The 14,750-nt window shown below is 40.9% G+C and overlaps 1 protein-coding gene across 3 annotated transcripts in view; it reads right to left on the bottom strand.

Annotated features, from left to right (window-relative positions):
- ELMO1 (engulfment and cell motility 1) overlaps positions 1 to 14,750 on the bottom strand; it is a 568,433-nt gene that overhangs the window by 156,981 nt on the left and 396,702 nt on the right. For all 3 annotated transcript variants that reach the window (XM_040260178.1, XM_040260181.1, XM_040260177.1), the window contains one exon: positions 6,346 to 6,482. In XM_040260178.1, coding sequence (XP_040116112.1) covers positions 6,346 to 6,482 — 137 coding nt within the window. The remainder of the gene's footprint in view (positions 1 to 6,345; positions 6,483 to 14,750) is intronic.

Below are 14,750 nucleotides of genomic sequence, written 5' to 3'. Positions count from 1 at the left end.
AGATTCATGTTTATTCATGGTGAGAGTTACAGACCACCTTTCATTCCCTAGGCCAGCTCAGCTAACCAACAGAGCGCTGTCTGCACCATGACGAAGTTGAGCTGGCCTAGAAAGGGGACTTCTGAATAGCTAATTGCCCCCTGAAAAGCATGCATAGAAAGTCAGTAAGCTGGAAGCGGTTTGGGGAGAAAACATATTTCCCTTTTTCATTTATGCGGTCACTGCCTTTGAGCTTTCAAACAATCCCTTTTCTATACCACATCATAACCCATCAGAGGTGACTATGGGCCTAGATAGTGGTTATTTTCCATGGATAACCTTCCAAGGGACTTCTCAGGATGTGTCCGCTGTCTTGTGTCTTGTTCTCCAATTCTCCCCACTGTATTTTCACCCACTGACTTGGAAGAAGCTGGTAGCTCAGCCAGAGGCAGCTGCAGCTTTGTGTGATGGGCCTGGGTTCTCCCCATGCACAGCCTCTCCTCTTTGAAGGAACGATTTCTCATCTGTGAGCCTGAGAGCATAAACTCTATCATGTGTGCTTTGCTTATTACGCTGTTGGGTAGCATTTTAAAACAGTGCTTTCACTCTAGAGTGACTGCATTTTTCAAATCATTAGTTTCTTCAGTTTTGGTAATTTGAAGGCATGGCAAAAATCATTTGATTTTGGTTTTTAATGCCCATTTTGACAGCATGTGAAGTAACACTAATGCTGTGAACAAATATTTTGATGGTATCTAGTAGGCTCAGCCACCCTGGGGAGAAGTCTGGACAACAAGGTAACTGCTGGAGAGGCCTTAACTCTCACCAGACATTAAGTACATGAAAACTGTACCCGCTGATTTTTAGGCTGCTACTCATGGCTTGTCACGGGGAAAACCAAGGTACCTAATAAAGACGTTTGGAGAAAAACACCACCAAATTTTCAGCTTCAACCTTATTTCCACCAAAGTTAGATGAGTTGTTTAATTCAGTTCAGAAATTAACGGGCTACATAGACAGCTTCACTTTGCTTTCTTCCCCCTCCCTCCTCTTTTTCTAAACATAATGGCTAAAAAAATGTCTTCTTGTGAAAAAGCAATTTACTTGTATTTCAGAGACAGTATTTATCTTATTACATAAAAAAAGAACACTTTACAACTGCATATGATATTTTACTTCCTCAAAGTCTTTTTACATTTATGACTTCACCTTAAGATCACACCACTATAAGAGAAAGTGGTGGAATTCTGGTATCTACTTTTTTTTTTCCCTCCAATTTTCAGGCATAGAGCTCCTGAGTAACAGAGTCAGGATTAGACCCTGGGCCTTGTAGACTGACAGACATACTACTTCATCAGCACAAGTCATGAGTTGGTGAAATGTGTTACATGTGTCAACTGATGGTAACTCTATGGACATGATTTACCTTTAGTGATCAAATCTACCTTAATGAAAATCTTTAATAGGGCTGGCTCCACCCCCAAAAATTTAAATTGTCATGTGGTACAGTTGGACACTGGGATAACAGAGCTTTCAAAAGCCCCCTAGGTGACTCTAATGTACAGGCAGGCTGACAAATGCTGTTATTCATAGATACTGAGTTTGATGTATACATATCCTTGTTCAAATTTTTCAAGTGGAGCAGTCCGACACAAAAGCTTGAAATGAGATTCCCATACCTGAAATATCCAAGTCACTTGCATCCTCCTTCCTAATCCCCAACTCAAAAGTAAAGGCTTCAGTGAAATGACTATGGGGCCACTTGCATTTTGGGGGATCCAGCTGCGCTTTAGCTCTTCTCTAGTGCCCATGACAATGAGTGATGCATGCTCTGAAATATTGGTAATAAAAGGCAAAAACACAGAATACAAACTCAATGGCCTGAATCAATGGATTACTCTGCAGAGACTGCTATATTGAGAAACTGAAAGTACTTTCATAGCATAAATATTGTAATCACTCTCTAATTCTACTTCTCTTGAATAAATTAAAAAAAAAAACACACAAAAACATTGCATCTGCTGCTTCCCAGGTCTGGAGCAGCAGCGAGACAGCTGCTTTTTCAAACACTCACTTTCAGCAGCAGTGTTAACTTCCAAGCATTAGGTATCTACCAATGAGTGTCCTCAACAAAGTGGGTTGTAGAAGAGATTCCTGGGTCTGCCGGAATCTTGTATTGTTTATTGGGAAGAAAAATCAAAATTTTAGATTGAGAAATACTGCTTCTCCACTAATAAGCCAAAGGAGGCAAATAGTTAAGCCTTTCTTAGAGAACACTGTATCTCAGGTCAATGATTAAATTCACCACCCATGTTTTCATTCAAACAGGCAAAAGCTTGAGAAGATGTCCAAGAAAGTTCAAAGAAACTGTGTCTTCCATTAGACTCTTAAAATACTTCTGAATTTTCATTTGTATAATCTTAGGAAACAAGAAAAACATTAAATCTACCAGTAACACCAAACCCACATTTGTTCCTAAACTCTGTCTCTTCTGCTACCAAATTAATAACAAGAAAAAAGTGAACTGATTACAATTTCAGTATTTCTCTTTTCCAAATTATTATTTGGTAAAGCGAACAGTGGCTGATAGGCAGCAGGAAAAAAATCAGAGAAGACATTCTTTACATTTAAGTAAAGGCTCTCACTCAGAGTCCTTCCCCACCACTCCCCTCACCCCCCGGCCCTTTTTTGTTGTTGTTATTAAGGCCAGCAACAAAAAAGAGAAATAAAAGAAAAAGGACATAATTATACCTGTCTTTGAGCAACCACTAGCAGAACTCTGCAACTGGTATTATGCTAGTCTACCAGAAAAATAAACACCAGAAAAGCTCATCTTTCCATGTTTCATTGATTTAAACTGATACTCACAGATACAAATCTATTATATTTACAACTTAAGTGCACATTATGGTAAGCAGAATAATGGCCCTGTGTTGATGTCCATAATCTAATCCCCATACTCTGTGAATGTATTTCCTTTTATAGCAAAGGGAATTTAGATTGCAGATGAAGTTGAGGTTGCTAGTCAGCTGACCTTAAAATAGGAACAATTACTCTGGATTACCCAGGTGGTCCAGTGTAGTCACAGGGGTTCTTACAAGTGAAAGATGGAGGCATAAGAGGGATCATAGTGAAGAGAAATGTGGTGGAAAGGACTGAACTTGCAATCGCTGGTTTCAAAGACGAACAAAGAGGGCCATGAGCCAAGGAATGCAGGTGGTTTCCATAGCCTGGAAAAGGCAAGGAAATGAATTCTCCCCAAGAACCTCCCAAAAGAAACATGGTTCTGCTGACATCTTATTTTAGCCCTGGGAGACCTGTTTTTGGCTTCTGAACTATGGAGCTGTAAGATAAACAATTTGTATTGTTTATGCCACTACAATTGTGGCAATATGTTACAAAAGTATTAAAAAACTAATATACATGTGATTAAAAGTATATAATTGATACACTTTTCTGGTTACAAAAGTAAGACATGCACAGTATTTAAAAGAAAAAGCAAACACAGCAAACATTGGATGTAGAAAATTTAAATGCCTTGTCACACCCATCCCTGACCCTCCATTGGTATCCATTCTTGACCAGTGGGCATGTGGAGTGGGGCTCTCTGCCTCTCAGGCCTCCAGTTGCCTACCCACAACCATAAATAACCACCTCTACTTGGCAGCAGATGTGTAATGTCAGAATTAGTTTAGGATTTGTTGCTTAGCCGCTCAGTCGTGTCTGACTCTTTTGTGTCCCCATGGGCTGTAGCCTGCCAGGCTCCTCTGTCCATGGGATTTCCCAGGCAAGAATACTGAACTGGGTTGCCATTTTCTTCTCCATAGTTTATGATTGTCCAGTGCAAAAAAGATGACACTAAGGCTACAATAAGAAACTGTATTTGAACATGGCTCTTAGATCTTGCTGAAGAATGTTTCTGCAACCATATAAGTTAATTAAACAGATTTTCACATGACCCTTTGGGGCCCTTACTGACACCTACCAGGACCTCACCCGACGCAAGGAGAAAATCATCTTCACCCACCCGAGCACACAGCTGCAATGAACAAAGTGCATCTGAGAGCCAGGCTCACCTCCTCCCTCCAGCCCTGCTCAGCACCTCCAGACTGAGGCCTCTGATTTCCTTTGTTACTGATGTATTCTTGACTTCATGTCCTAAGCTTATTGGTTCTACAGTAATTAAGTACTTAAGTCTAAGTACTCATTCCCTTGAGCCATTCCTTTGCAGGAATTTGCTAATATTTTCTATACACCTCATCTGTGCATAGATCAATAGCAATGATATTAGATTTTATCTTTCACAAAAATGCAGATATCTAAAATTCTGGGGAAGAAGGCTAGATGAACCCCCCTCAGAAAGCAGATAGATACCTGGTACCAGAACACATGGGAGCCAGTGACATCTTCTGAGGAATAGGTGTCTCCAGGACACAAGAGCTGAGGACTGAGTGACTTTCAGAAACAGTGCAGCACGGGAAGAGCTGCACTGACCCAGAGCCAAAGTGGCTACAGCACTCTAGAACTCTCAGAGCCCACTGATTTAACTCTCCACTTGGTTTGGTTTGATTGAACAAAGGTCTCCATGCTCCTTCTTCCCTCTCTCCTAAAGATAATTTGCATCTGATTTGCAAAGTCCCTCATAATCAAGTAGAGTACACTTAGGAGGCTGAAGTTATAATCATAAGGGAATTAATGGGCTTCTTCTTTCTCACTTCCCATCCCAAATCGTGTCTGTCCTTGGACACAGTTGCTCAGACACTTGCAGCTCTAGCACACAGACTATAGACTAGTGTTTTCCACAGAGGGGAGTCTCTGGGGCCAATTTCAAGGACTTCAATAGATGGCCCAAGCGAATATACAAAAGGATTGAAGATCACTTAAACAAACCAGTACACAGATTAAACAACAATTAAAACATTTCTTAGAAGTGGTTATAACTACAATGAACTACAACAGGATAAACATGAAGATGTAAAACAGGACATCAAAATCACAAAATGTGGGGGAGGGTAAAAAAGGTCCATCTTTTAGAATGCGTTTGAACTTACATGACTATCAGTCTAAAGCAAACAGATAGAGTTATGGGTAAACTTTCTTGAAAACCAGGGTAACCACAAATCAAAAACATATAACAGATTCACAAAAATAAAAAAGAAAGGAACTGAATAGGGGGCCCAGAATGACTGAGATGGAATGGTGTTCATTCTCTGTTACAAGGGCAGGTAAGATCATTAGGCTGATAGAGACAGGTTCTAACCTTGGGGAAGCCTTGGGAAAAGTGTCCTTTCCCTGGTTTTCTTTCTTTTTAGCCAATATTGGTTCAAGATGCCATGAACCTGAAATATGGTGGAAAAGAAGGACCAGATAGACCTAAGTTCAGAGAAAAGGGGACTGGGAGGCAAAGACCATGAGAATATCCAGTGACCCCAGAATTCAGATATTATGTTATGCGCCAAGCATAAGCTCACGAAGGCCCTGCAGGATGACTCTGAGACCAGACACTTAAGACTCAGAAATAGTTCTGTTCCCAGTACCAGGCCAGGGAACATGGGTGATGCGGGCTAATCAAACCCAGAGCCATATATATTAGCAAATCAGAATTATTAAAGTCCTATGCACACCTGCCCCAACCACCAGTTGTTAGTAGCCACGTCATGATTGCTAACAAGGCTTTGATCTAAGGATAAAGATTTTGTTTATCTTGAAAAGTGCACAAGATGTATCCCCTTTCTTTAAGTTGATCAACACGCTTCTCTCCACCCAACATTCACTCACAAGTGGAAATGTGAGATTCACACTCTCCACAAAAACCAAATGCTTTCTGTAAACCAAGAAATGTTCCATTTCAACTTCCTCAACTCCCTCAAAGAGGTCTTGCATTGTAATAAAAACTCTTTGTGACAGTGAAAAGGGCAGTTATTTCAACCATAACCCAGAGAGACACCAAGTGACCACAGCAGCCTTCCTCATCTCATTCTCTCCCTAGCAGTCACCTGCACAGGTGAAAGGGAGGGATATCCCCCCACTAGATCTTGTACTAACAAGGCATCCCAGCTCAACGCCATCAAAGGCAAAGTTCACCTTATCAATATTTCTCAAGAAAGAGTCTCTGCCTGTGGCTTCTGCTTAGTCAGTCAAAAGGAACAAACTGTTCCAAGCTTATCCCTAGAGAGATAAGAACATCATTGGCACACAGGCTCCTGTCTGTACAGGTATGCCTTCCTTTTTCCATCCTCAAAGCCACCTGAACTCATAGCCATCCTCATTCTCCTTTCACGCGCCACAAAGAGACCATGCTAAGGGTGGGGAGGAGCCTCTTCCGGGACATAGGAAGCTGCTGCCTCTGCCTCAGATTCCTCTTACCTTGTTGAAGTCTTCAGAAGTCGCCCTCATTTCCTTCCATGTCTTGTTCAGGAGCTGGATACAGATGCAGAAAAACTCCTCAAAGGATCTGTCATGGGTGAAGAACATCGGGTGGAAATCGTTGCAGGTCTCACTAGCTGGAGGAAAGAGGAGGGAAAGAAGGGAGGAAGTTAAGAAGGAAAATGAAAAGACACGGCCACATCCCCCAAAGGGAGACAATGGGAGGCACATTCGGCTCAAGCCACCATGGAAAAAAGGCACTTAGAAAGGCAACCAGAGGCTAGTCCCCATGAAACCTCCAAGTTTAAGGTCAGATGGTCAGACCTACCCTTACGCACATATGTTGACTGAAGGAAGTTAGCTCATAACTCTTCCCATGTCATGATCATCATGGCTTTGGTCCAGGGTGGCTGGTGTTGAATATGGGCTCTGCATCTGCCTTTAGTGATCTTATAAAGATCATTCAAACTGCCCTGTCAGTCACAGAGCCTCCGTCACCCGTAATTTCCCATTTTTCAATGGAATAACTGGCAGAAGATGAGCTTTCCTGAATACACAATTAATTGCAACTTTCAAAATAGTATCCTTGAATTATTTCTCCAGGGGGCTCTTTTCCCTCTTATAGCAGTAAGCAGGGGACATCTGAAATCATTAAGCATCTGATACCATTAACCATTTGTTTGACATTCCCAGATACAGATAGCTGGGGGTCAAAGCAGCCCAAGTGTCTTTGAAGGTTCAGTTCTGGACCAAACCCTGAAGTCAGTAAGACTGCCTTCAAAGCCCCCTCATTACAAAGCTTCCTTTGTCGCGGTCAGACCCAATGCTCTGAATTCTAGGTGTGGCCACCTGTCTCCTCTTCCCAGACCAGCACACCAGCCCCTCCCTTCTCCTCAGCTCTTTGTCAAGCTTACATTTTTACGGTCCTTTTACATACATTCATTTGCTCTTTAGAATACCTCTGACTGTTCATGTCATATGAATAAGGCTAGTGGAGCCCAAGGAAGTATGCTTTGTGACTCCCCTATCCCTGATTCCCCAGGGCCAAAACAGGATTCTACATTTTTTTTTTCTTTTAATATAGGCTGTTGCTGCTTCTGCTGCTAAGTCGCTTCAGTCGTGCCCGACTCTGTGCAACCTCATAGACGGCAGCCCACCAGTCTCCTCCATCTCTGGGATTCTCCAGGCAAGAACACTGGAGTGGGTTGCCATTTCCTTCTCCAATGCATGAAAGTGAAAAGTGAAAGTGAAGTTGCTCAGTGATGTCATACAGTGAAAGAATTTCTATTTTAATTAAACTCTATTTAAAGGCCAATTAGTCCTCAAGGCCCCAAATGGTTAAATTTCAAGCCCCGGAAGCCCAGGAGGGCAGGAGGGGTGGGGCAGGAGTAAGTTTTACAGCACCTGGGGAAGGTCAGGGTGCCCTTCGTGTAGTTGAACACAGACATTATTTAGAGAGAATCCCCTGGGGAAAGCTCCTGGTGAGTGAGCCCTGATCAAACCCATGGGGACATGCTCCACTCTGGTAGGGGCACACCTATACACAAACCTCTTTTGTCTTCATCCTTTAGAATAGATAGTAAATGCTGCTCTCTTCCTGAGAAGGCAGGGGCATAGGCTAGCAGCAGCCAGCAGTCACACTAAAAAAGTTTGGGTCTGAGGGCAAAAGATTTGGGTTCAAGTCCATCCATGACAATGAGGAGCTCACTTCACCTTTATGACTCTTGATTTTTGAAACTAAAAAGTGGGAATGAAATCTCCACTGCTTTCCCCATTCATGGGAAAGTGCTTTAAAAAGATACAAATAGACATAAATATGGAAAAAAGCAGTGGTGATGACAATGAAGGTTGTACCAGCAGATCATTTCCAGGCACATGGGATGTTCTCGGACTGTAGCCCACCAGGTTCCTCTGTCCATGGAATTCTCCAGACAAGAATATTGGAATGGGTAACCAACCCTTCTCCAGGAGATCTTCCTGACCCAGGGATCAAATCCAGGTCTCCTGCCTTGCAGGCAGATTCTTCACCATCTGAGAGCCACCAGGGAAGCCCATGATAGTGGTAGAGATGGCAAAATTGAAGAAAGTGAAGTCCTGACCTGATATACAAAGCCAGTTAGGGAACTTGAAAAGTAAACGCAGGAGGGTTGTGTGTTTGCTGCCCTGGGCAATGAGCTGTCACTCTTACTTTCATAAGCACAGGAGCCAGTAAAATTTACAGGTCTACAGCAGCACTTTAAAGCGCTATCACCATACAAAAACTTATTAATCACATTATCACAGTACCTTTTTCAGGACTGGTGTGATTATATGTGTACTTTATGCCCTAATTAAAGTTTTATGGGACTACTGGAGCTGTGCAAGCCAGACAAAACTCAGAACAAAGCCCTGCTCTTGCTTGGGTGAAGAGGGATGAAAACAACATCCTTAATATTAGGGATCAGGTGGTAGGAGATTGTGTGTAACTCACAAGGGCTCTAGGGGTGTTATCTTCATAACAACCCAGGAAGTAGGCATGATGCTTATCCTCATTTTATATATGCTGCTGCTGCTGCTGCTAAGTCGCTTCAGTCGTGTCCGACTCTGTGCGACCCCAGAGACGGCAGCCCACCAGGCTCCCCCGTCCCTGGGATTCTCCAGGCAAGAACACTGGAGTGGGTTGCCATTTCCTTCTCCAATGCGTGAAAGTGAAAAGTGAAAGTGAAGTCGCTCAGTCGTGTCTGACCCTCAGCAACCCCATGGACTGCAGCCTTCCAGGCTCCTCCGTCCATGGGATTTTCCAGGCAAGAGTACTGGAGTGGGGTGCCATTGCCTTCTCTGATTTTATATATGAGAAAGGTGAAATTTGCAGAAATTAAGCCTTCCATCATGTCAACTAAGGCAGGTGGCCCCAAGCGAGCATTGGAAACCTACAGTTTTTGTTGACCCAGCAGCAGCTTCCTGCCTTAGTTGACACCAAGAGTACAGGCCATTTCCATGTGACTGATGCTTTGAAAGTTAATTTCTCCACCTACTCTCCTAGATCTCCTTGGATTCTTCCTTCAACAGAAACCACGATCTTGATGCACAGCCCAGTGAGGCTCACAGCAAGTACACAGCCAGCACCTGTTGATGGATAATACCTGGCCGTGTGACAGTACCAACAACGGCCGTACCACTGTCATCAGCCACATTTCAGGCCCTAGTTTCCTCTAGGAAAATAACATCAATTTCTTTTTATTTAAATTAGAAACAGTGTTAGAAGGCTTATGAAAGTTGTCTACAGTCACCCAGCTTTCAAGTGGCAAACTCAAACTCAGTTGACTTGGCTCCAAAGTCCATCATCATTGCCCTTACATTGTTGCGGTGACAGCCCATCATTGTTGTACATCCAGCTTTCTACACCAGAGCCATTGTTTTCAACCTCCATAAGAGAACAGCTTTGCCATCATCCCAAGCTTCTTGGGACTCATCCCTTGTGGTGAGAAATGGGCATACAACAAATCAAAAACAATTTGCTCCCTCACATGTTACCAAAGAAACAATAAGAAGACTGATGTATTTTGGGATTTATAATTTAAAGGTGTTCCTATATTAAAGGCAAGCAAAAAGTGATATTTTTTTCCTCAAAAATATTCAAATTGCAGATATTCAGGATTGAGGATGATTGAGCAGGAAGGATTGGTCCAGATTATCTGATCTATTTTCCTCTTTCATTTTTCAGGTAAGAGCAGTGAGAAAGGCAAAATGGCTTGTCCGAGAGTTCGTGATGGCAGAAAGTAGGCAAAGATGCTGGGAGTCAGGCGGCTGGGGTTCAAATCCTGGTTCTATTACTTACTGCTGAGTCAGCTGGGCAACACATTTCATCTGTCATTGCCTGAGTGGGGGCAACAATAGAACAAACTTCATCAGGGGGCTATGGGGATCAAAAGGGAACATGACTACAGGAAGTAAGCTCAATGCAACTATAGGCCAACAAAATTATGCTGCTCTTCATCCCATAGCAAGTAGACTTCAACCCAGGCTGTCCCAGTGATAAACTAAACTTGCATCAGCTCACAGAGGTGGCCTGATTCTCATGAACAGGGTCCTTAATCTGGAGATTTAAACAAACAAACAAACACACAGATAAAAATAGGGAAGGGAAGGTTTATTACTGTTTTTTAAGGAGAACAGAAACACTTTTTAAAGAAAAAGAAGTGTTGAATTTGTAGGCAATGACTTTATAAATGGAATTTAAAGAGCAATTTTCAATGAGACAAAAATAGACTTTTTTAAAAACCAAGTTGTTTTTAAGCACACTATTTTTAACACAATGAGATTCTCTTTTATTAGAAAAAAGGATCAACTTACTGTTCTTTTAAGTCTGGAATATTAAGGTATTTTCAGGGCTGGGAGTAAATGAGTTCTTATTAATTTGCTGACATTTAAATTTAAATAGGAAGCTTTGAAAGCTTCTATAATCCACACACTTTTGTTTCTAAAATGAAAAATAAGAATGCTATACACTTACGTAGCATTTTTGCCTTTCAAAGTTGATTTGTTCCTATTTTCCATTGGATACTGTAAGGTGAGGCAGGTATGGTCATTGGAGCCTCAAAGAACAATGGCTTTTGTAGGGTAGCAAGTAAACAATGAATAGTGAATACAAACAAAGGGTTCTAGTGCTGTCCTGTGACCTTGAGAAGGTCATCTCAGCTCCAGGGCTCCAAGTTTCTTACCTGTAAATGAGACCACCTGGTAAGGTTCCTGCCAAATCTAAGATTATAAGACTAAACACACGTATACACACACACCCCATAATGTATTTTGAAGTCCCTAATGTCCATTGGTAATTATAGAACTTGGAGATTACACCTGCATTGAACTTTATGTCCTAAATTATTATTTCCTTGAATGACAGGATGGCTACACATTTCAGTTAGGGTATGAGGGCATCAGAGTGGCATTTGATAGGCTTAGAAATGTTTGATAAGCTAGTATTCAATCTTTCTTTCATAAGAAAAGTGTTAGTTGTTTTCAGCTCCTTTCAATCTATTAATATCACCGAATGCAGACCATTACATAAGAAAATTACACGACTAAAGATAGAATGACAAGATGACACAGGAAAATGCATATAATTTCTGCTCTTTCATGGGAATTTTCTCAGACAAATGTAATGTTTGAGATGCTGAAAAGCTCTGTTCCTGGTTTCGATGACCCTTGTTATACTCAGACTGTGAACTCACTTGCGAGTGACTAAAGGGACATATTTTGGTGGCACTAGGCAAATTCTGAGTATTTTTACCATGAAATAATGAGCCATTTCAACTAAACTAGTCTTTGGAAATGGCGCACTTTTGAAAGAGAGATAAGCACTGGCCTAACACAAAGGGCATTTTGTTTTAAAATTCTGAGCTACAGGAAGAAGGGGATAAATCATAAACACAAGAGTGCCGTGAAAACTGTCAGAATGGCTGCAAAATCTTACTAGGTAGCCACAGCATGGAAACTAGAACTATTTGGCTCTAGGGTCAGTCTGGGAAATATATTGATGAATTCACAGATGCAAATGTCTGTTTATACCTCTGCACAAAATCTTACCCTTGCAGCCTTTGAATTTTCTATTTTTAGACTGGGTATTCCTTAATAGCTTGGCTTTGGAGTTTTGGTGCTGTGTGGGAAGAGGCTCAAAGTTCAAAACCTTTTGTAGGTGGGAGAGGTGAAAAGAGGCGAGGACAGTGAGGGCAAGGAATGTGAAAAGTTCCCCACTGCTAAGCTCCACCAGTGCAGAAGCTTTCACCCCTGCTATTTCAGGATCGGGGATCAGATGCTTGAAAGCTGCTCAGCGTTTCCCAGCTCCTGAAATCTGGTTTAACAGAACTCTGGATATTCTTTTCTATCCTCTCTCATGACTAAAAATAGTATGAAATTGACACTAAAAAGACATATCGTCTAATCCAGTGCTCCATTGTTCACTTTCCTTCTGGGCTTTTTTTTTTAAGGACATGGAGAGAGAAAAAAAAAATACCAACTAGTGTTAGGGCTAAAAATCAGACTCTAGCATTTAAAGATAAACAATTCACCAAGAATGACCTGAGGCCATAGCTCAAGCTCACAGTTGTGTGTTAATAAAAGAGCAGAGATTCTAGAGTGAGGTTGATCTGGGTGCAAATCTTGGTGTCACTACTGAATATCAATGTGACCTTTACCAACTTACTCTTCCTCTGGGGCTCAGTTTCTTCATTATAAAAAAGATAATGCATCTTACCTCATCAGATTGCTGCTAAGATTAAATCTAAAGTGATACATGATTCACATATTAACTGAGATAAAATAAGCATTAGTTAGAGCTAGTTGTTACCAGTTTTAATAGCAAAGTAATTATTATTGTACTTAGCTAAAATGGCAAATTTGGAGGAATTATACTTGCAGATAGACATTATGAAACTATAATAATTAGAACAGCTTGATATTGGTCCATGAATGGAAAAACAGAACAACAAAATAGGATAGGGAGTTCTTATCTTCAGATATAGTCTTATATGTACAATCACTAGATTTATGAAAAAGGTGACACTATAGTGTAAAGAATTTTCAAAAACTTGTGCTGAGCCGATTACATATGCATCTGAAAAATGAATTATGACTCCTTACCTCATACCATCTACAAAAATCAACTCAAAGTAGATTATAGGTTTCAGTGTGAAAGGAAAAACAATGAGGCTCCTGTATAATACAGGAGAATAATATTGATAACTTAGAAGTAAGCAAAGATTTCTTAAACAGGACCAAAAAAATCATTAACCCTAAAGAAAAAGGTTTGATCTGCTTATATTAAAATCAAGAACTCTTGTTTATCAAAGGGTACAAGAAAGATGGCAACTTCAGGGTAGGAGAAAAACTTGCAGCATTGTCTGGCAAAAAACTGATATCCATTGTATATAAATACCTCTAATAAATCAATAAGGGAAAGAAAGACAACTCAACAGAAAAATAAGCAAAACGTAAGCAGATACTTCACAAGATATCTAAGTGTCCAATGAATACATGAAAAGATACTTGGCTTTTTTAATCACCAGAGAAGTGCAAATTTAAACTACAATGAGATATTTTCAAATATCACCAAAATGGCTACAATGAAAAAATTAAAAAAAATAATTAAGTGTGGATAAGAATGTAGGAAAAAAAATAGAATTCTCATAAACAGTTGTTAGGAGTGTAAATCAGCTCAACCACTTTGAAAAGCAGTTTAACAGTATTTAGTCTGCCTAAGAAACTCCAGTACTTTGGCCACCTCATGCAAAGAGTTGACTCATTGGAAAAGACCCTGATGCTGGGAGGGATTGGGGGCAGGAGGAGAAGGGGTCGACAGATGATGAGATGGCTGGATGGCATCACGGACTCGATGGACGTGAGTTTGAGTGAACTCTGGGAGTTGGTGATGGACAGGGAGGCCTGGCGTGCTGCAATTCATTGGGTCGCAAAGAGTCGGACACAACTGAGCAACTGAACTGAACTGAAAATATTCATACTCAATGATACAGCAATTCTACCCAAAGATATATATCCAAAAGAAATGCATAAACTGGTGCTGCACAAGAAAGGTATCTGAATGTTCATAGTGGCTCTATTTGTTATAATCAAAATCTTGAAACAGTCAAAATATCCACTCAATATATTAGATAAATTTTAGTTTATTCACATAGCAATATTTGTTGTTCAGTCGCTCAGACGTGTCCAAATCTTTGCAAGCACATTGACTGCAGCACTGCAGCCCTTAAATTAGTTTCTCTTAAATTGGTTTCCTCCCTCTGTCCCTCTCTCATTTTCATTTCCTTCATTCATCTACAGATCCTTTCTTCCTTCCTTCCCTCCTTTCATCCATGCATGGGCATGTCCACCTGTCTGTCCATCCATCAGTCCACTGACCCATTGATTCATTCATCCATCCATCCATTCATCCACTCATTCATCCATCCATCCATCCAACTAGTAAGGTGCTTAAGAACAGGGTCCTGGAGCCAGTCTGCCTGAGTTTGGACCCTGGCTCTGCCACTCATTATCTATATGAACTTGAGCTCAAGAAGAAGGAGAAATGAGTAAAAGCTGAAGAAATCAGCAGGCATCAGATCATCTAATTCTTTGTAGAACACATTAGGGAGCATGGGCTTTATTCCACCTGCAATAAGAAGCCATTAGCAGGTTTTAAACTGGAGTGGAATAAAGTAACAATTCCTATCACCTTTCTTCCTTTACCTTCTATCACTTTTTAATGGAATTAAAATTCAGGTAATTTGAGGATCCCTGTTATTCTGGATTCTACTTGATACTTCAGTGTATTAAGGGCAAGTGATGAACTACATAAAAACATTAGTGCAACGTAGTTAGAAGTCACTAGAATTGAGGCTAGAATTCTTTCTCTACACTTTCTCAACTAAGTC

This window comes from Oryx dammah, unplaced genomic scaffold (genome assembly GCF_014754425.2).
Source record: "Oryx dammah isolate SB20612 unplaced genomic scaffold, SCBI_Odam_1.1 HiC_scaffold_18, whole genome shotgun sequence".
NCBI classification, from domain to species: Eukaryota; Metazoa; Chordata; class Mammalia; order Artiodactyla; family Bovidae; genus Oryx; species Oryx dammah.
This window is presented reverse-complemented; position numbering and strand designations above follow the sequence as displayed.